This window comes from Argiope bruennichi, chromosome 10 (assembly GCF_947563725.1).
Source record: "Argiope bruennichi chromosome 10, qqArgBrue1.1, whole genome shotgun sequence".
Lineage (NCBI taxonomy): Eukaryota > Metazoa > Arthropoda > Arachnida > Araneae > Araneidae > Argiope > Argiope bruennichi.
The window spans coordinates 24,159,072-24,182,871 of record NC_079160.1 but is presented as its reverse complement, the minus strand read 5'-3'; the positions used below and the strand labels follow the sequence as shown (position 1 = coordinate 24,182,871).

Genomic DNA, 23,800 nt, shown 5'->3' with positions numbered 1-23,800 from the left:
TCTTCGTCAATTATATGCGCTTTGCCGTATAGCATGCGATAAAAATACGAGTAAATAAATTGATTGCTTTCAGTATAAAATGTTGAATTTTTAAAATTAGAATGTTATCTTTAAATTAATAAAATGTACTGCCGTAAAATATGTTGATATAATTTATTAGAATTATATTATTTTAGAATTTGATTTACAATTCATTTAGGTAAAATATGATGTTATTTCGATTCTGACAAAAATGGAAGTACTTTTAGTGATACTTTTTAAGAAGTTAGATTTTAGAAAAGATTATATTTTATATTTAGGCGTGCTTAAAAATAGCTACAATTTCTTAAGATTTTATATATATTTTGAAAATAATCAGTATTCGTATTAGCTTTAGGATATATTTATTGATTTTATTAGTTAGTAATTACATTTGAGAAAGAATATTCATTCATAAATATTAATTTACATATCGACCACATTGAAATGGAAAGTCATTGGTTACTGATTTTATAAAGTTTGTATTAGATAAATTATTTCAAATTATATAAATTAATTATCTGAACTTTTTATTTCCTTTATTTCATCTTTTATTTACTTATTTTTGAAAAGAAAGCTTTGCACAGTAATTTTTATTGCATCGCGTTATTCCGCTACTACATTAAGGATTATATACGACTAAAACTTCCGATAAATCTAAAATTTACATTCAATTACAAAACAAAAATTGATAATAATTTTTATGAAAACATTAATTTTATTTAATCTTCAGAGGCACTCTATTACTTTACAAATTTTGGAACCTTCAGTAATAATGTCGTTTTATGCTGCGTTGGGATAAATTGTTATTATTGGGAAGTTTTCAAGTTATACTAAAGTGCCAAACATGTAAAATTGCAAATAGCTTTCCTTTTATTTTGAATTGCGTATTGGCTCTAATAACCCAGTTTGAAACAGAAATATAACAAATATGAAGGTCATTATTATATAAATGCTCCATCTAGAACTCTTATCTAATGATTTCTCCAGGGAAATTGAAAAGTAGAATAGGGCATCAAATTTTTTTTAACCAAAATTTCAATCATTTTATTTTGATATTTCAACATTTTGCAGATTTATTGAACAAAGAAAAGCCATATTTACTCATCGCAAAGTAAAAAAATGTATATCAGTTGCTATTACGAGGCCAGCAAGGGCTAAATCCTAGGAACGGGTACCTCCATATTTGGCATTAAACTTTAAAGATAAAGTCGCCAGCGTCTCTTGAAAATAGTCATAATATTGAGAAATAAAATGTTGAAGATTACAGCTTCCGCGGGGCTTGGCGAGAAGAATTTGGCGGAAAATCGCCAAATGGTACCCGTTTCTAGAACTGTACCCAAGCAGGCGAGGTTTCGCAAATAACAAACAATTTTAGATGGAACTTCGTACGATGTGAAATGATCTTAAATTCAAATTATACTCTTCAGTTAGTTCAGTAGTCGCCAAAAGATAATTAAGAGTGCTAAGCATTACATAAATAATCCACTAATTGGATATTCTTCAAGATTTAAAAAAATGCAGAAATAAATAATAGTCCAGTCGAATTCACATTTTCAAAAGTAAAATATTTCTATATATACTTCGTCAGTCGCCAAAATGCGAAGATATATGCCAAGTGTAAAGACTATTAAAGAATAAAATTGTTAATAATATGTAAATATTTCAAATTCGTTATTTTATAATTCATGTGCCATATATATTATTTCCTCTTCCATTTAGGTCATATTTCAGCTGAATTTTATATTTGGTGTGAAAATATCGTGTACCACTATACCAACAGTGACAGTGAAATATTCCCGGCATGTTATAAAATCGTGATTTTTGTTCATTTTCAATTTTGGATATTTTTGTAGCAATTAAGATTCTATTAAACATGATAAGTTCTGCTGTCTTTCCAATGGAAGTATACTATGACAATATTTTGCGCCAACAATGCGGTAGTTTGAACTTTTTTTTGGCGATAGATATGCGAGATTTAACAAACATTTCGCGCCAACATTATAACTTGGCGAAAATATATTCATATCCTGACGGAAATAATAACGAAAAATTTTAAATTTCTATACAAACCACAATATCCAGCAATAGTAAATAACGTAATATTTAATTTAGTCAGATGTTTATGGATTCTTGTAAACGGAATTTTATGATGCAATAGAAGAACTCATAAAATGCAAATATCTAAATTTCATTAATAATAATAATTTTAGCTAAAATGCAACTTTTTTATTTGTATTGAAAATTACGTGAGTAAAAGACAAATGTTGTTTGAATTATTTTCGTAAGCAATCTAATAACGATGAATTTCAAATATTATAAACATCACGTAGATAAAGAACAATTCTGTTTATTCGAGTGGCAATTAATACTTAAATTTCTGTTCATCGTAAATACTTTCGTCCTACAGCCTGCGCAAAGCTTTCTTAACATTCCTAACAGGGGCTTGCTCCTTCGTCTCAGGAGCCTTTGCCTTTGCTGGCTGAGGTACTTTCGTCTTTAAAGTTAAACGCTCCTTCTGCTTTGGTGCGCTTAACTTCAAAGGCGCTGGCACTTTTGCCTTCAAAGGTAAGTTCTCCTTTGACTTAGGAGGCAAGGGTGGACTGACCTGAGGAGGAAGAGGGACTTCCTCCCACTCCATGTCCTCCACGCAGTCCACTGGCTCCCACTCCATGGCCTCCTCGTCGTTGCAGCAGCTCCAGTCCATCAGTTCGGGACCTGCAACGAGATGGACTGGAGCTGCTGCTCCAGTCCATCTCGTTGCAACTAAGAGCAAACCAAAACAAGACATATCTTATATCAGATGTTAGAAAGAGATAAATTATGTAAATCAAAAGGTTTTATTAAGCAGTCAACAAAATCAAGTGAAAATCAAAGCCTGCTTTTATGCACACAAGTGAATATTCAACAAGTTCACTCAAAATGGCGAATCTAATCGTAAATCTAGCGTTCCATGAATTTTGACCAATAAGATTCAAAGCTCAAAAAGTGGAAGTTAAAGTAAAGGAAAGTGATGTTGTTCACAGTTACAAAATTGCTAAATTTATTTTATACAATTGCTAATTTTATTTTATACATTCCTGAAAGAAAAAATATTATGATTTTTTTTCTTTTGAAATTTCCGTATTTATATATTCAAATTTTCTTTCTGAAAATTCATTCCTTGAACCTTTTCCAATAAAATTAATATTTAATTGGGCTTATACAGTTATACAATATTAGCTAAAAGTGTTTGATCAAGTGAATTTTGATTGACTCTAACAGAAATATGTATTCATTCTTTACCACGAGAATTCCATATTTTAATAGAAGATTATTTGGAACTGACTTCTTTAGTCATTATATGTTGAATGTGTAGTAATATCCTTTTTTAATTTCACTCCTATCTTTGGCGATAAGAAAAGGGCCAGCTTTGCCTACGAGTCCTGTAATCCCGCGTGATTTCTTGAAACATTCATTATACTCCTGATGAAGATAAATTTAAATGACGGTTTTTAGAGTTTTATAAACTGTTTCATTGAATCTCGTTTTCTTTTTTAAACGAAATGCTAAAACAAATGTTTACATTTTTTAAAGTATAAAAGAATACCTTGTTTCTGAAATATGAAATTTATTTTATTTTTGATTATAATGTTTTTGAAGCAGCTAATATTTCAGTGAGCTTATACAAAATATTTATAGTTATAACGCATTTATAACATAAGATGTATCTTTACGATATGGATTGTGCTGAAAAATCAAGGCAAATATATGCACCATACTCTCATAGAATCTATATTGCAATCCATTAGGGACTTCAATATATCGACACGTCCTCTGAAATTCTCTTCGGAGACATTTGGATTTTAACGGACAGTCATGCCTCTATACAGCAACTTTCTCATTGGACGAAAGTGGGGGGACAAGATTAGCATGAATATCTTAGACCTTATTGCCAGGCTCTCCGCTGAACACTCTATGCACTTTCAGTGGGTCCCTTCACATGTTGGTTTAAATGGTAATGAGATAGCGAATAACTTAGCTAAGGCTGCCTCAGCTGACATATTTCATGGTTCCACACTAACTTATTCTGAAATCTCATCTATCAAAAAGATGGAGTCGAGTGCACTTTGGAGAGTCCCACCTGCTCAACCTTCGTACTTTGGTAAGAGTCCAGGTTGGTGTCCCCGTCTGAATATCTCTAGAAAACAGCAAACGACTCTCTCTCGCATTTTGAGTGGACACACCAAATTTCTCACCTTCCAACACGGACGGAGGATCTTTGTTGAATGCCCTTGGTGCAAGGCAGATAAAGCCTCCCCCAATCACATTCTTAAATGTTTAAATTTTACGAGTTTTGAGATTTTAAGGGATCCGCTATTGTTTTTGGACTTTTTAGAGATCTTTGGTTTCATGGAGGTAGTATAGAGCAGCTATAACACCTGAGATTAGAAACAACAACAACATACTCTCATAGAAGTGCAGAGATTAATAAGATATTATTGCAGATTAAGAGTCAAGCTTTTCTGCTGGTAACCTCTTCTATACTTATGCTCTTAAGGGGACATTTAAAAATATTTTGACCAGAATATCAGTTTATTGCAATTCTTGACAAAATTTCCCTGCTCTGACGCTAAAATTTTTAGCTCTTTCACCAGTCGTGTTTATTGCAAATATAAAAATATTTTCAGATATTTTAAATACAATGCTTGATTTGATTCATTGAATGAATGAATTGATTACTATAATCATCGTACAATATTCTCTGGAATAATTTAGCATATAACTTTAATTTGCGTAATTTGAAGAAATAACCAAACAGGGTTGTTAAATAGAATATTGAATACATGAAAATTTATCACGGTTATGTTATCCGAGGAGACATTTGTCTGTCTAAGATAAAATCTACACTGAATTGTAATTTAAGACTCAAAATGTGCCTATGTATATTCATTTTACTGTCCGTCAGATTTTAATTGAATATTCCGCTTTTAATCCTTATCGCGTTCGTTTTCAATATTACAAGACTTGATGGGTGTAAAATTCCATCCAAATATTTTTAACTTTTTAAAAGCCATTGGCTTTTTTTGCTTGCATTTAACATTTTCTTTTCTTTCTGATTGCGTTTAACGTTTCTATTTGATATGTATTTCCTCGTGACATCATTGTTCCGAAGATTTATGCGTATATATATATTTTAATTTAAGGATTACGAAATAATTTTTAATTAGCAACATCATTTTTCATATTTCATCTTTCTACATTTGCTTTTTCACGTTTATTAATAAGAATCTATTCTGATTTTATCATAAACTTAGCGCAGTACAACACAGTACTAAATGACTCTTGCGTCAATACACCATACAAATCAAACCAATCTATAAAAGGAAGTATGTAGCATCTTTATAATAAACACATTTGAAGACTAATAATATTTTTTGTAATTTATTCTTGAATAATAATTAAAAAATAAGTAAAAAAATCTCCAAAAAGTGTTTATAAATCTTCACTTACATGTTTTTTATAGAATTTAGTTTAAAACTTTAAAGAACAAATAATATAGAGATTGTAGAAATATTTTCTAGTAAAATTTTAGCTAGTGTCTTTTGAAAATTGATTTCAAAAGATCAAAGATTTGAACATTTTACTGATATCCCCACAATTTGTTGTTTTCTGGCGTTTAATTAAATCCATAACAAAAGAGAGCATCAACTTCCATTGACGAAATTACTAAATAAAAATAATTAATATTGAAGCTGAATTTTTTGAGATTTGGAGATATAATTAAATGAATAATACAATATTTATTAATTTTTTTTATCTATTCTCTTCATGGAACGCCTCTGGCACAATATTAACAACGCTCTTTTATCATTTTTCGTTTTTAAAAGGAAATTAAGATCCTCTACGTATAACTTCTTTGTGAAATTCTCTACCTCAGTAATATACAACACACATTAATATGTATGCATAATTCATTGATTTGTCAAGGCTTCATATTAAACAAAAGAAGCTTTTTTCGGTTTTTAACTAAAAATTAATATATTTGTCTTCATGGAATTAGCTCCTTAGAATGTTAATTAATAGAGCTGCTTATTTAACAAAGTTAAGAACTCTCAAACATGGCCTTAGAGGATAAGATAAAAGAACTCATTTTTAATGAGTAGAAATTGTCACCAGCTGATTAAAAGTAAGCACTAAAAATCTGATTAGATAGCAGCATTACTGAATGTTTATATTCTGTAAAAACAGGCGATTACGGATTAAGAGATTAAGGTGTTTAAATACTTTTTTTTAAATTTATGCTTTGTTCAAATACCCATGTTATTAGTGTATTGTCAGAGAAACCGATTTTTTAGATATTTCTGAGTGATATCAGTGTTTTGCTAGTGCTTATTTCTGATTTTAATTTAAAATTATAAGCAGCTTATAATTTATGCTTAATTGTTAAAATAAGTCTAAAGTTTGCATACTTTATCATTTACAGGAAATATATAAAAAAAATTCATGGAATCAACCTTTCAATCAAATCAAACATGGAATCAGTTAACTTACAAAAAAAAAATCGCAGATATTTTTTTTAACAATTTCGAAAAACCTTAAATTGTTCCATAAAAATTAGTGTAAGTAAGCGGCATTCTTTAAGTAAACGGCATGGAGAAACGCAAGCAACGCTAACAACCTGGTTTTTTTCTGAGAATCGATTGCTGGCTTAAAATCGTCATCTAAAAGCAGAAAATATTTCTATTAGTGGAAATGTAAGATATGGTGAAAAATTATTCAATTATTCGAAAATGTAGAAAATAATAATTTCTTTACTCAAATTTTTTTACCTCTTACATTACATCTCTTTATCAGATATTTTTACTATTACAGTATAATAAATTATAAGTATTATAAATTACAGTATTATAAATAATTAGTATTATTATGTGCTAATAAGTTTTTTTTCCTTCAGTGTAGAACCGAATGACATTGGTGCTTATATCAACGTTGGAAGAACACAAACACAGTTGGGAATGTATGAAGAAGCCGAAAGAGCTTTCAGAAAGGTATGTATGACTTATTAATTTTTGTATTCTTAAATTCTGTTTTTACTTTCTCGTGTACGTTGTATAGATAAAGTATAGTAATCGTCAAAAAAAAAAATCGAAAAAAAGATTTTGATGAGTCTCCACGTTTTAGTACTCCCTAAGTAAGAAAAAAAAAATCAGAAAATATTTGTCCGTCTATCTGTCTGTCTGTGACAAAGATAACACAAAAAATGTTTGATCTAGTCAGATGAAATTTGGTATAAGGTCTTTATACCGAATTTGCAGATTTCTACCAAATTCTGAGCAGAACACTTCTCGAGGAAGTCTGTCTGTCTTTCTGTTCGAATATAATTTAATGCAATTAACTATAAAATGAAGTGAGCTAAATAGATAAAATTCGGTTGTCAGATTTAACATCTATAGTGTAAACATCTATCAAATTTTGAGCTAAATGTAACAAGAGACTGACCATCTGACCATTTTTTTTTGGTGTGTGATTATCTAAAACTCTAGTTATGCATGAAATTTTTGTTCCAGTTGGGCTGGAAAAGTGCGTCTAAAACAAAAATTTGAATGAGGATACTATTCTCCGCAGGCCAGGACTTAATCACCAATTAACCCTCCAATCATGGCACGATAGATTTAGTGAAAAACGCTGAATTCACGCCAAAGATTAATATTTCGTAATTATTGTACGTCAATGCTATGCAAGACGTTCTTCGAGAAAACATCTTTTATTAGAATGTATGTGAGAAAGTTCCGCTAATATTTTTTCTTATTATCTCTGCATGTCTTCTTATATTTCTTTAATGTCGCAGGCTGAGACCGAAGCTGGAGACCATTAACATTACAAAGATAATGGCTGTATTAGAAAAGTTATCAGAGTTAACCTTTCTAATTAAAAAGAGTTAATGAGAGTTTAATTTATTTATGGTAGCATCAAATGAAAATATAACATTTGCAATTTATGGTAATTGCTAAGAAAAGAGGGAACATTTAACACATAATGGAAAGTGGATTTTCTAAGGATCCTTAGTTTGTTTATTTTACTTAATCTGTTTTCACTTTAATCACACTTTCTTGTATTGAGTCACTGGATGGCGAGACCAAGATCCAAGTCATTCTGAGATTCGAAATAAATAAACCCACTCCCTCCCTCGCACTCATACTAACACGTCCTTTGGGTCAGCGAGAGAAATAAGACCCGTAGGAGTGGTCCCTGAAAACTTCCGTGCCAACTCTGCTATACAAGTCTTATCCTCAACGCCTCCCCCCTCCCCGATCAAATAGTGAACTTTGGGTAAGACAGTGAATGCTTTGCATACCAATGGCGGAAAATAATTACATGATATAAATTTTTGGCGTGAATCTAGAATTTTTGCTGAATTTATTATACGAATATGTATTTTGTGTACATTTTTTCTCAACTGACTAAGAGCAAAATTTGATACTAAATTTCATTTGTAGTCACAAGATTGTAAATTGAATTTCATGGATTTAAGTCGTTATGTTTCATAGATGGTGGACTGTTTAACATATTTGGTTTAAAATTTGATAAGAATAGATATTTTAGATGCTAAACTTGTGCCCCAAATTTTATTTATCTAGCTCTTCACGGTTTGTAGTTATAGAGTTTTAATACTCGAGCAGCCTTTCGGATAGACTTCATGTAAACAAATTCCGTTCAAAATTCACAAAAGTTTGGTCTTAAATCCATAACAAATTTCAGTTCTCTAGACTCAAAAATATTTTGTGTCATCATGTTCACCGACAAACAGAGGAATAGACATAATTCCATTTTTTTTTCTTTTTGAAATCAAACAGTTCTGAAGCGTGGCGTTGAATCAAAATCTTGAATCTCAGCAACTGCATAGATTTCACCTATTAATTTCGTCACTCTCCATGCCTAGTTCATCAGACAGAATGCTTTATGTTTAGTGCATAAATATAATTAAAAATAGCACTTTTCATTTGGTGCGACAAAATTTTGTTCCGCATTACTAAATACTGTTGATATTAACAACTTTCAGTAAGTAGTTATTCATGTATCATATTAATGAAAATATAATAATGTCATACAACTTCGATAAAAAAAATATGACACCAAATGAAAGTGCTATTATAGATTATAATGCAGAATAAACATAAACCAACCTGCTGTACGAACAGCGGCGAAATTAATTGATGAAATTGCTGCAGTTATTGATGCTATGAACTCCGCCAATTATTAAGATATCTTTTGAATTGGTGGTACTGGCTGCGGATTATTGATGAGATATCTAGAGGCCATAATCTTTGATATAAAACAAAAATTTGCAAAATCAGAAAGGTAGTTGGAAGACAAGCTCATTAATTTTCTTTATTAAGGACCAATTTTTACGGCTCCCAAATCTATTTGGCGGATTTCAGACTACGCCAAGATCGCCAAACTCCATTATACATCAGATGCCAAGATTTCACCAAATGATTTGCATGTTTTAGTGATTTATCAAGGAAGATGCAAAAACAAGTACTCCTTTTCTTATTTTAAATATACATAAGGTGGACAAGCAGCAGGTCGCCGATGGAAGCTAGTAATATTAATTTTCGTATAACATGCAAGCATTCATGTAGATACATGCTGAACACGATTTCTTCCATCTAGGCCAAGGATCTACTTCCTCGTCCTCCTTTCGGAGAGGGATACGAAGCTCGAGTGGCGCCAAGCCACCTGAATGTTTTTCTGAACCTCGCCACCCTCATCTCGAGAAATGGCACCAGGCTAGAGGAAGCGGATAAGGTATGAAATCTTTAATTCATATTCAAAACATTCAGTGCAAAGTAGTTTGAAAAAGAATGATGCCTTTTTCAATTTCAGTTCCTGAAATGAAATTCAGCCTAAACTGTATATTCTTAATTTCTGATGTTCTTTTCATTTTCATGCTGATTCTTCTTACTAGAAAAACCGCTAGTTTGCCTAGTGAAAGGCTTTTTATTTAATATATTCATGTTATGATTATTAAACTTATTCTAATTCCATAATTAATATTATAAAAAGGATTTATCGGATAATTATGAATTCTTTTAGTTTAAAATTTCAGTGGCTGGATTATTTGACCATGTAATAAGCTAATCCTCCTCTGCGGATAAAATTACTTATCTCACTTTCTTTTTCATGAATTGTCTATTGGCGGATTAGGCATACTGATGCTGAAATTTTAGAATTCTCTCTTCAAGTATCATACATGTAATTTCGCCTTGTCGGTTTTAGGTTGTGAAACATGATTCTTTTACTTTTAGCAATAGGAACTATGCATTTCATAATGATCCATTTATTTTATATTAATTACCCAACTTAAATCTTAAGCGTTACTTACATGAATGTAAGCAATGTAGGATATATCGACAAAGGCCCCTAACTTAAGCGTTATATGGAACTAATCATGATTTCTTGAATTAAAGAAACAGTATGTTGAGAATATCTAGCAAATAAATATTGAGTTATGCATAACATTCAGGTCTTAAAATTATAGTTAATTTGTTTTTAAATACTATGTGAAATATAAAGAAGCATAAGAAACAAGGGGAGTGGACTTTCAAAATGTGCCCGTTAACTCAAAGAGACGGTTGGTGGTTTTCGAGCTGAAGGTAACGTTCCAATGCCATTTATTATTTTTTTGCTATGGAAAATACATTCCAATAAAAGAAAGGGTTTAAAAATTTTGAAAATTTGAAACTTTTGTCACTGTAATCGTAATTGTTAGAGCTTAACTGTTGTTTTTCATATGATTCTTGAGCGCGCATACCTCAAAATACCTTCAAGCGAAATTTTATTCCTTTTCTGTGAAAGGTATGATAGCTATGATCTCATATATCGGGATAGTTTTATTATAATCACCCTGTATATATATATATATATATATATATATATATATATATATATATATATATATATATATATAATATAATATAATATAATATACACAGGGTGTTGCTGAATTCAACCGATAAATTCAGAGGGGTGATAGTAGGCATCAACAGGATAAAGAATCGCCTTACAACATGGTGTCCCAAACGACATTTAGTAGGTGAAAATCGCAAAAATATATAGAGTCGGAGAACTGTTGGAAACTGTAAAAAATTAATTAAAAAATAACAAATGTAGTTTCAACCATGATTTTTTTTAAGTGAAAGCTCATTCTAAAAAGTTTCTTTTCATGTCGGTAACATGCGGATTTGATGATTTAGGGGTTCGTAAATTACTGAAAATGAAAAAGTACTTTAGAGCCTATATTTGCAAATATATTAAAACTTGAAGAAAAATAAAAGCTTGAAAATGTAAGGAATTTTATATTCTATGATATAAGCGTGTAGTGTAACAGGGGAGTTTTAAAGATATTCAAGAAAAATTAAAATAGGAACCAGAAAACATCGCTGCAACATCAGTACCGATATTCGCAGAGAGCGTTGTCAAATTCGAAAGACAGATTCAGAGCAAGGATAATAGGCGTTAAGTAGATGAAAAATTACCAGAAAACGTAGTGTCGTAAAGTAACATTTCTCAATGAAAATTGCAAATCGGTCGAGTTCACACTTTGGATGCTTCATGCCACACAAGAAGATGCACACTCTTCTGCTAGAGTTTTATTCTCAGATGAAGCGTGCTTTGAGAGATAAGGTGTCTTCAACGCGCACATTTCTAATATTTGGTCACTCGAAAATCCCCACATCACAGTCTCGTGGAACGTACAACAAACGTTTGATATTAACTTCTGGGCAGAGTCATCTATTTGGACCGTATCTTCTGCCCGAACGCCTCAGCGGCACAAAGTACCTTGCTTTCTTTTAGCACGTTCCTCCAGATTTACTGTAATGAACACCTACAATTGTACGCCAGAATATTTGGTTAGTGCATGATGGAGCACCAGCACATTTTAGTTATATTCGTGAAATCTGAATTTTTGTTTGTAAATGACCATCAATTCTGCAATGCCCATTAATGAATACTTGCTAGCTGCTTTTATGTTTCTAGAAAGCATGGAAACTTTACATATGAGAAGGCTTCTTCTCGATTACCTTGTTCTTAATCCTCGCATTCATAGGGTCATTCTCTTCGCCAGACTCATTATCTTTTCGACATCTGTTTTTGCGATTTTCATTAAATAAACGTTACCTGTGACCCTATGTTTTCTGGTAATTTTTCATCTTCTTAACGCCTATTATCCTTGCTCTGAATCTGTCTTTCGAATTGGACAACGCTGTCTGCGAACATCGGTACTGAGGTTGCAGCGATGTTTTCTGGTTCCCATTTTAGTTTTTCTTGGATATATTTAAAACTCTCCTGTTCTCACATTACACGCGTATACCAAATTACAGAATATAAAATTCCTTACATTTTCAAGCTTTTATGTTTCTTCAAGTTTTAATATATTTTCCAATATGGGTTCTGAAGTACTTTTTCGTTTTCAGTCATTTACGACCCCTTTACTCATCAAATCCGCATGTTACCAGCATGAAAAGAAACTTTTAAGAATGTGCTCTTATTTTTAAAAAATTCATAGTTGAAACAGCATTTGTTATATTTTTATTAATTTTTTACAGTTTCCAACAGTTCTTCGACTCCATATATTTTTACGATTTTCAGCTATTAAATGTCGTTTCGGACCCAATGTTGTATGGTGATTCTTTATTCCCTTGATACCTACTATCGCCTTTCTGAATTTATCGGTCGAATTCGGCAACACCCTGTATATATATGTATAGTATATACAGGGTGTTGCCAAATATACAGGGTGTTCATTAATTATTGCCTGGGTTTCCGTACCTCATAACTTTCGAATAAAAAATATTACGCAAAAACCGATTACGTATTCGTAAATTACAACTCAAAGAATTTTATTAATGATATTAAAGTGTAAAGGTTGTACAATTTGCACTTTGTAGGTATTCAGCTGAAGGCGATTATGTATTAGTAAATTACAACTCAAAGAATTATGTATTCGTAAATTACAACTCAAAAAATTATGAATACGTAAATTACATCTCAAAGAATTATGTATTCGTAAAGTACAACTCAAAGAATCGCCTTCAGCTGAATGCCTAGAAAGTGCAAATTGTGCAAGCTTTACACTTTAATATCATTAATAAAATTCTTTGAGTTGTAATTTACGAATACGTAATCGGTTTTTGCGTAATATTTTTTATTCGAAAGTTTTGAGGTATGGAAACCCAGATAATAATTAATGAACACCCTATATATATATATATATAATGTGTGTGTGGTGTGTAATGATATTTTAAACCCTTAATTTAATCCAAATTAATTTCTAAGACTTTATCTTAATTTAGCCCACAGTAAAATATTCTCTTCTTTTCTGTTCTCATTCCACGTATGAATCTGTGTAAAAATTACTGCGCAATCAATCTACGTCTCAAGAGAAAGTGAACCCTTCGGTGTCCTTGAAAAGGTGTCAAAGGTCACCATGTGTGTTAAATTGGTACGTGGCTGAAAATCCTATGTTATATAAGACTAGTGATCATTTGTTCGTCCCTTCTTTAAGAGCTTTTGTGTCGCTCTGCGCCTTCTTGTAAATTATCATACCTGCCACTCGGAATAGAATAAAACGAAATTAAAAATACCAAGTCTCACCGATGTCTTCAGACCTGCCTTCTGCTGTAACCAAAATAATATTACATATATAATATAGTTAAACAGACCACTCTATCTGGTTTGTTTTGAAAAACAAATGTCTAAAATCGTTTATACTTGCTTGTTATTTATATATGAATTAGGAAGATAGCAGTTTAAAAAAGTGACATTTCTATAGTAACATGTGTAGTTATATTTTATAGACATCTGAATATAATTTCGACCTAAATTTATACCTCATATAAAACTACTCTATATCAGGAAAGTGTGTACTACTTTGTACGAGAAGCCCATCATATCTACCTGCCTAAGTGTTCAATAGGAACTTTTTAAAAAATTGTATAAACTGACTATGTTTAAATTTAATGAAATAATATTTTTCTCCCCCCCCCAAATGAGGATTATTCAAAACAATAATTTTTCATTTCTATCCCTTACCTTTCATTTTTTTCAAATATGATTAAAATCTCAGAGTTTGTTCTTTTTATTTGCAAAAAAAAAATATCCATATTTTTTTTATTATCCATAAAATACATTTGCAAATACAATGCTTTTTAGATTAGGATCAATATTGAAACGAAGTTAGTTTGGATTCTTACTGCATATATGTATTTTACATTCGAATTCAGCTACTAAAGTATATTTTCTTTCTATCTTTCTTTCTTTTTTGATAATTTCACAACAATATATGAAAGAACAAAGTTTCTGCTAAACTTGAATGGCCTTTCGCTATTATTTGACGTTTGTTGCTTCAGGGTCTTGAGGAAAAACCGGAAATTTGGCGAGAAACTTCTCTATTTTATTTCCAAAACTACTAAACTTTTCTTTTACTTTTACTTTTTTTGGGGATTGGAGAGGGCGATTCAACCAATGAATAGATATATTCTAAGAATCTCGCAATGTGATAGAAACAATTTTTCAAAGTTGTTTCATTTGTAGTGTTCTTCATACAGAAATGATACAGTAATATGATCTCTCATATATATATATATATATTTCTTATTTATATTAAGAAATTGAGATCTGGAATTTCAAATACACAAAATTCCCAGGAATAAATTATTTTATTGTTGAGAAATGCAGCAAACGATAAAATATCTGGAAGCTAGTAAATAATTTCCTTTATGAAAATAAACCAAACGAAAACTATATAGGTAGGTTAAAATAATATTTGAGTTATAAACTATATGATCTATAAATATACAAATGGCTTAATATTTTTTATTGTATATTGTAGCATTGCTATTACTGTAGATAGAAATATCATGGGTATTTAAAAATATTCTAATTATTTAGCTTCGAACTGCCATTTGTAGTATTACATTCAAAATTTGCTTCATTCTTTTATTATTATTTAAAGAAAAATTAGTTTAATGTAACTTAGTTTGGAATGTTTAATTTAACAATTGGAAAAGCTATAAATTTTCGAAAAAATTGGAGTTAACTATAAATTTTAAAAATCATCTCGTTCAATGCATATTCTCATTTTAATTAAAAACATATGCAGACGATAAGATGACTTTGCGAATTATATTATTTTAAATTAAAATATTTTGAATAAATGATTACATATATTTTTAAACATGCACATTGTTATTCTGCAAATATTGATATGAATTAAATATTTTGATCACAATCAACAACGGGCATATAAATATTATTATATAAAACATGTATATATATATGAAATAAATGTATTAAATTAATTATTTTCTAAATTTAAAATTCAATACATTTATTCTGAAAAAATATTAATATAATGAAAATTATTAACTTAATATGTGACAGGGTGTGTGTTTATGTAAATTTAAATATTTACCGTCAGTAATTATTATTCTGAAAATACCACATGCAAAAATAAATCAACGTTAACTTATTGATATAAACTGCATACTTATTGAAAATCACAATTTTCTTTAATGCTAAATATTTCGAAATATGAATTTTTTTTTATTTGATAAATGCATGTGGGATAAAGGCATTATTAAGAATTTGTAAAATTATTTAGAATACCATACACTGTCGCTAAAAATGCACATTTTCTTTTCCATAATATTTAAAGCAAATATATTTGTTTTCAACAATAGGATTCTGATCTAAATTAATGCATTCAACTAACTTGAAATTGCATTAACAAGATGAAAAGTACTCGTTTGAATAATTTTCTCAATTTTTATATCAATATGGAGAGAAATGCAGGAAATAGCTCAATATTTTATGAAAGTAAATCCAAAATATACGAAATTTTAATGCTTAAAAATAAAATAATCAGGATTATTAATATTTCAAATTTGCTGCAACATTTTCCCACAACTTTTTGGAACAGTATGATAAAAGAAAATTAGTACAGCAGTCGATAATTTTGTCTTTAAATTTTTTTAAGAATCTTTGCTTAAATAACAAATAATTCAAAATTATGGAAAAAAAGTAAACTATCGATGAGTTTTAAAATCGTCTATTTCAATCGATTTATTAATATTAATTAAACACATTTCAGTCAATAAAAGGATTTTGTTATATTAGTACTGGAGATAGATATATGTATAATAGTACTGTTGATAGACAGGACATGGAAGATAAAAGCCTTATAATATTGCATAGAAAAATAATTTTTACGTAAAAGAAGAATTAAATTACTCATGAAAGTGTTTTAATCCCTGGTGGTTCTGGTATATCATCTAGTGTGGTATAAAATATACAGAAATTAATAGAAAATCCTTTAACTGTAATCCAGTTTTTTCAAAGTCAGGTAATTAATCTGAAGATATTTATCAAGCACAATAATCACGTTCACGCACCTGTCTGGAAGGCTAACGATCCAAAAATAAAAATACGATAACAATTCAAAATCCATATCGAATGACTAATCGATACGAGTTTTAAGCAAAGTATAATCGATCATTTTCTCTCGTCCAGCAGGTGGTGAAAATGCTTCGAAAACTTTCTTTGTGCACTAGTAATATTTCATCATTTAAAGCATTTGTCAGACGATAATTGCTGCTGCCATTCGGAGTTGTCAATAAACCGATTTTTCTTTGATGAATATTGTACTTCATCAATTCATTCTTTTGAAGCGAGTGTTTCTGGGACGTATAACTATATAGAATTTCAATAAAATCTTATAAAAATTAAAATCTTTCAGCATTTTTGAAATTCTTAATGTGTTCTGAAAGTATGCAGAAAGTAACGTTAGTTTTGAATGCATGTAAAATTCTTTAAAAATAGTTTTCAAATTTTACTTACTATTCAGTTTTTATTAATTTAATATAATATGAGTAAAAACAATTTTTACTAAATGATTGTGCTAATATATTTTTATTAGCTGGCATTGGTCTATCTTAAATATAATTTATGCAATTTTATACTTTTATCCTGGCTAACATATGGTCTATATATGCTGATATCAAATGTGTTGGACTAGTTGAGTTCTAGAACCTATTACGCATTTTATAGAAGGAATAAAAAGTGACATTATTGTAAAGCGTTAGATAAATTATGGTTAAATAAATGTTAGGAAACAAACTCGGTTACTTTTATTATGTGATTTGATTCCATTATGATATATCTGGATATGACAGAAAAATTTATCAGCAAGAAAAATTGTTTTTTTTTTTCGAGAGTAGTTTAGATAATGGTCAAGTTTTGGTTTGATGGTCAAAGCACTTACAGCATAGAAAAATCCTGATTGAGTAAATTCGATATGAAATCTACTTTCCTTATTATATCCTTACTATTTTATAGAGATATTCTTTTAAACTGTCAGAAGAATCTTGATTAATTATCGTTAAGTTTAAAGTAATTGTTAAATCCCATACTTGCACGATGCGCTGACATATTTTTATTTCCAAATAATTGTTTTAAAAATTACAAAAACTATTTAAGGAAAGAATTAGTAATGAACATGGGAGCATGAATCACTTTTTATTTTTAGTATCATTTTTTATATCGAGTATTTTAATTTAGTTTGTTCTCGTTTCTAGTTTCAAATACAATATGAGACAAACAAATACAAATAAATATTTCATATACAATTCAAATACAATGTCCCAGCAAATTCTTTGCAAAATTATCAGATTACATTATCTGCATTTAAAAACTGCGTTTCCATTAGAATGAATGGAAAAATATATTTATTATTATGTTCAGATTTAAGTGAACATAATAATGGAATTTTTTTTTAAAACGTATATTAAACTTTTGTTTTGGAGCAAAGTTTTAGTTATATTTTTTATGTAATGTTTGTAAGAAAAACCTTTACTGATTGGGATCAATTCTTTTAATATCATAATTACATAACTGCTAGCATGTGCCATATGTAATTCTTTTAGCATTCAATTGCTCTCTAGCTTTAGTTGTGTTTAGAATGTTTGTTGTTTTTATACTAGCAAGATATGCTATGAATTCCAAAGTCAAATTGACAAAGGCATTTGATTTGTACCATAAAACTTTGAATTAACATCATTGAACAAAAAGAAATTTTATGTTGAATAGGTATTCAATAAATTTGCTGAAATAATTTCAGTCCACTGTTTATTATAAACCAATATTTTATAATCAAAGTTTCACACAATTCTATAATTTTAACACATTAACAGAGTGCCTAAATGTGTTGTTCGTGCAAAGAATCATTTCATATTCTCAAATTATTATCACTCATTGCTTTGCTTGAACATTATGATTCTATTCGAGCACATACAACCGTAATCAAAAAGAATTGCATCAGTTCTTAATTTGAATCAATACGACATTTCCAAAAGAGGATCCCCCCCCCCCGGAAGGAACATCGAAATGAGGATGAAAATCTTCTGGAATCGTGGTTGGTTCTCTCCACCCTGGATGGTACACGGAAAGGTAGTGGTCTGGCTCCTCCCATCGATGGAAGGATGTACTTCCTTAGGGAAGGATTGTATCGTAGCCGGTGATGGTCCTTAGGATTCAACCACAATTCCCATCAATGTTGCTGTTGCGGTCACTAGGTTATTTTATCCGTGTGCATTCGGGTGGCTCGGAGAATCAGTGATATGACTTTCCAAAAGAGGTGTTCTCTAGAGAAAAAAACCATTCAATTAAGAGATTAACATAAAAATGATCATATTTTAGGGAAATTACTTTTATCATTATATATCTGAAGAATTCTAGTTTCTATTCAAGAAAAGAACACCGTAATCAAGAAGAGTTCTATAAACTTATATTTGAATCTATACAATATTTCTAAAGAGAAGGAGCTCTCTATATAAAACAATTCAATTAATGGATAATAATAAAAATCAGAAAATTATATAGAATTTATTTTATTATTATATATTTGAAGAATTAGAGTTTCTATTCAAGGAAATAACGCCGTAATCAAGAAAAGTTGTGTAAAATTCTTATTTGAATCAATACGACATTTCCAAAAGAGAGATTGCTTTTTAGAGAAAACAATTCAATCAAGGAATTATAATAAAAATGAGCATATTATATAGAAATTACTGTTATCAATATATATCTGAAGATTCCTAGTGTCTATTCAAGGAAATAATCCCATAATCAAGAAGATCTGTATAAAGTCTTATTTGAATCAATCTTATCTTCTAGAAGAAAGAAGGCGCCCTCTAGAGAAGGCAATTCAATTAAGGAGTGATAAAAATGAACTTATTATATGGGAATTGCTTTTTTCATTATACATCAGATAAAATTCCAATTGGAATAAGATGAATGGATATTATTTTTTTTTAATTATAATCAAAAGATATTTATTCATAATTTTCCCTATTTTTATTTTCATTACTATTTAATTTTTACTGCACTAACACTTTTGAAAAGTGCCATCACATTGTTTGCTTTTAGTGAAATCTTAATTATTCATAGGAACTCAAGATCTTTGGTTATTAACGCCTTAACAATTGAAGTACTCTTAAGAAGCTCCTTTTTTCACAGCCACCAAGTCATTTAAAGGCAAAAACGACGCCCCTCTTCAGCTTTTTGAAGAACGCTATCAAGTATCGTGCCAAAATTCTTCCACACATCTCTTCATCAGAAAAGAAAAGAGCACGAAAGAAACTTTTGTCATTAAAAAGCAATCAACTGGTTCGAGAAAAAGTTAACTTTAGAGCTTTCCTCGTTCATTAGTGAACTCCATTGACTACATTATAAGCACTTGAGAGACAGATTCGCAATCGCTAAGCTTGTGATTTCTTATACAAATCTAAAATTCGTGCTTAAATTCATTAATAATTATAACGCAGAAAATTTAAGAGCATGACCTGAATGTATTAATAATATAAAGAGTGAGGATTAAATTCAAAACTTTTCGTAGCCCAAATTATTCTTTAACTAATCATCATAGATATTGTTATTTAAATCACTCAGTGAATGTATGGTGAGAAGTCCAAGAACCTCAATAACACATAATAGATGCTTTATTTCACTTGAAATGCAGGTAGTAAAACACAGCGAAAGAGTACGAAAGAAAGCGGATGAGTACAAAAGAAAAGTGAAAGAGTACTTGCAGAGATCAACAACATGCATTCAAACATTAAAGAAATAAATAGCTCAAAGTAAGCAACTGGAGAGCTCGCTTTGCGAACAACACTACAGAAAGAATTTTCCAGTTTTATTCAGTTTAGTTCTCTTAAAATTGTGACAGAGCATAGAATTTTCTAGAAGAAAAATCAGTTTTATCTTCCTGATAGAGATATCGCCAAAATTTTGTATTTTATAAAACCTTCGTTTTTGTCGCCAAATGACCGCCAAGACAGGGGTTCGTTGAACTGGTATTCATTCAGTATCTATTAGGAATATTCTATATTGCGTATAAGAGAAAGTAAAAATGAACTTTTCGTATTATATTAATTGAAGGGTATTTGCAGATTTGGTAGAAAAACAGCTAATCTCTTTGTTTATAAACTTGGTAATAGATGAATTAAGAACATATCATTCGGCAAACTTCTGAACTAGAAGCATTTTACTTTATATTTCGTTTTACCAAACTTTAATGAATTTAATATTTCTTCTGATTTTTAAAAGGTTTTTATATTTTAACTCATATATGTCTGGTCTTTGGTATATTTTTTCTTCTGCTGACACTTTTAAAAAAATTCAGTTATTTCTGAATTATTTCAGTATTTAATTGGTTTTTTTTAAATTCATTCTGAACCTAATCATATACTTTCAAAATATTTTTAAAAAATTCTAAGAATTTTAGTTTCAGAAGATAATTTTAAATTAAAAATATTCAATAATATCTTATCACTGAAAGATTTACTAAACCATCTGTCGTATTCAATCTGTTTAATCACGCTTAAGACTCTCATTAGGATTCCAAATGAGAATTAATGGATGCGCACGTCATATTACATCCGGTGTATTCTGGTGAAGCGCTTTCCCAACATGCACTTGGCCGTGATTAGATGAAGACCAGAGAAGTTCAATGAATTTGCACATTGAGAAACTAATCTAATACTCGCATAGATGTGTACATTTAATTGCTTAGAAGTACAGTATAATAACAATTTTATGATCGATAGAAGCATTAAAAAAACTTGAAACAAAACTATTGATGCTTTGTAAGATTTGCTTTTGTTATCATCTGGTTATAGGACATCTTACTTTTAGAAAATAATCAGTCTGATTGATAAATTAAGAATATATAAAATGCTTAGCGTGCTAATAAACTATGTTCAATTTCTGTATCGAATTATAAAGTCCTTGAATGTTTTAATTTTAGTTTGAAAGTTTGAGAAGTATAATTCAAAACTCTTATAGCATATAAGTAAGACCACAAGAGGTAAAAAAAATTGTATCCGTTTTTTATTTAGCGAAATTCATTTCAAATTTGAATCTGCAATATTTTTTCATATTTATCTTATCTTTACTAACATTAAATCCCCATTTATTGTATTCTTTTTTCGTTAATTAAATGATCGCAATGTATTTAATAGATGCAGCAGAATTTATATTATCTATGATATGTGTATCCAAAATTAAGATTTCTCGTTAAAAATTGTAATAATTACTCAATTAATATTTTATAAGAAATCTATATACTTATAATAAAGCTCAATGTGTGTGTGTGTGTGTGTGTGTGTTGGCGCTCTACAGGCCAGGTCATTTGACATACAGCTATCAAATTTGGCACATGTATACCTTAGAGCTGGGGAATGTGCACCTGGGGTCTCTTTTTTTGAAATTTTAATTAGAATTTTAATTATTAATTAAAAACTAACTTTCCCGCCAAAAAAATCTTCCATTTTCCCCACCGCCAACTTTTTCGCCAAAAAAATCTTCCATTTTCCCCACCGCCAACTTTTTCGCCAAAAAAATCTTCCATTTTCCCCACCGCCAAATGAGTAAGGCTTCAGTAATTTTTTTTTCTCAACAGTAATGAGGCTAGGGTTAACATTTTTCGGCGGATTATTTCAAACGATTCTGTTTATTTTCTTAATGTTTGATGCATTTAAAATTAAACATTGTTAATTAATCCATGTTTCAGATTCATTCTGAAGTACTTTTGAATTAAAATAACACAGAATAAAGGAAATTAAAAATGTCTAATCTGCATAGCGTTACCCAAACTGGCGTAGAAAAATTCAATCATTTGTGTTAACGTAACTGGCGAAGAAAATTCATTGTGGTCTGACTGTTGACATGACAACCAACGGATGATTTAAATTATTTTTAGGTTAGTTGCATGCTTTTTTAAGAAAAAATTATTTATGTTAGTTATATATTTTTTGTATATGCTTATAGTTTTAAGTACATCGTTTTTTAAGTAGATTTTTTTAACCTGTTTTCAATGATTTAAATTATTTTTAGGTTAATTGCATGCTTTTGTAATTAAATTGTATTTATGTTAGTTATATAATTTTGCGTTATTTTGCGTTACGTAACTGGCTTTGAAAATTCACGCATGCGCTTTGTGTTCTGAATTCCGCATTGTGTTGACGAATTATTCTCAACGGATGCGAACTGGATTTAAATTTTTTTTAGGTTCGCTGCATGCTTTTGTAATTAAAATGTATTTATGTTAGTTATATATTTTTTGTATATGCTTATAGTTTTAAGTGCATCGTTTTTTAAGTAGTTTTTTTAAACCTGTTTTCGACCGATTATTTTAAACGATTCATTTTATTTTCTTAGTGTTTGATGCATTTAAAATTAAACATTGTTAATGAATCGATCTGTTCTTGATGAATCTGAGAAATTTTTGTTGACAAATTCTTGAGATATTACATAAATGAAGAAAGATATTCTTTAGTGCCCATAAAGTTTAAACGCTCAGTGACTCTATTATCAGTAATCATAGTATTAAAAAAATGCTTTGTTTCAGTAAAAAATATTATTATATTAATTGCAGATTAATCATTTACACTTTAATTCAAAGCATAATTTCTACGAGGGGTAACAGAAAATTAGAGAGATACATATCACGCTATGACTGAAGGCCTTTTTAATATTATGAGTGTATATGATTATCAAAATGTGAAGTTTTAAAATATTTTGCTGAAGAATCTATTAAAGTTCGAATTGCGTAAAATATTTAATGGTACGACCGGTGTTTAACCCCCTGCTTGGCGAAATTTTTAAAAACTGCCAACAACGGCATTACGAAATGTTCAAAAGCAAAGGAGCAGATGTTCAATTATAGGGCATAATAAAGATTGCCAGCTTTGGCGCGTTATCGCTACTTGGCGAAGAAGGGGGTTAAACTCCGGTTCAACCTATTTAATTATTAAAATTTAAACGAACATTAAGATTGGCGAACCGGCTGGTCGCCAAAGGCGGCTTGTATTCTATAAAAATAAAATGATCATTCTGTACTAAGTAATAATTAATTGAATGCTCTTTTAAAAAATGTCAAGCTGTAAACAACTAACAAACGGTTGTTAGATTTGTATATATTAAATATTATACTTATACAGGTTTAAATATTAAGATATGTAATTATTTACAATGTTTTATGTAAAAGTTTTAAAATTGTAGTGATTAGATCATTGGCAAATCGCATATAATCTTCCACATTTTTTCTTGCATTATTACCAATATGTTTGTTTTAAATTTTTTTTTTTGGGGGGGGGGGTGTTTGGTTTTGTCTTATCGCATACAACTGTGATTAAAAAGTACCTGGAATGCTTGGTTTAAAACATATCTATAATATATT

At 29.7% G+C, this 23,800-nt stretch overlaps 1 protein-coding gene across 1 annotated transcript in view; it reads left to right on the top strand.

Annotated features, from left to right (window-relative positions):
- Nucleotides 1-23,800, top strand: part of LOC129988343 (protein O-mannosyl-transferase Tmtc3-like) — a 234,630-nt gene that overhangs the window by 187,340 nt on the left and 23,490 nt on the right. The window contains exons 12-13 of the mRNA XM_056096544.1: nt 6,956-7,049; nt 9,676-9,810. Of these exons, the coding sequence (XP_055952519.1) occupies nt 6,956-7,049; nt 9,676-9,810 (229 nt within the window). The remainder of the gene's footprint in view (nt 1-6,955; nt 7,050-9,675; nt 9,811-23,800) is intronic.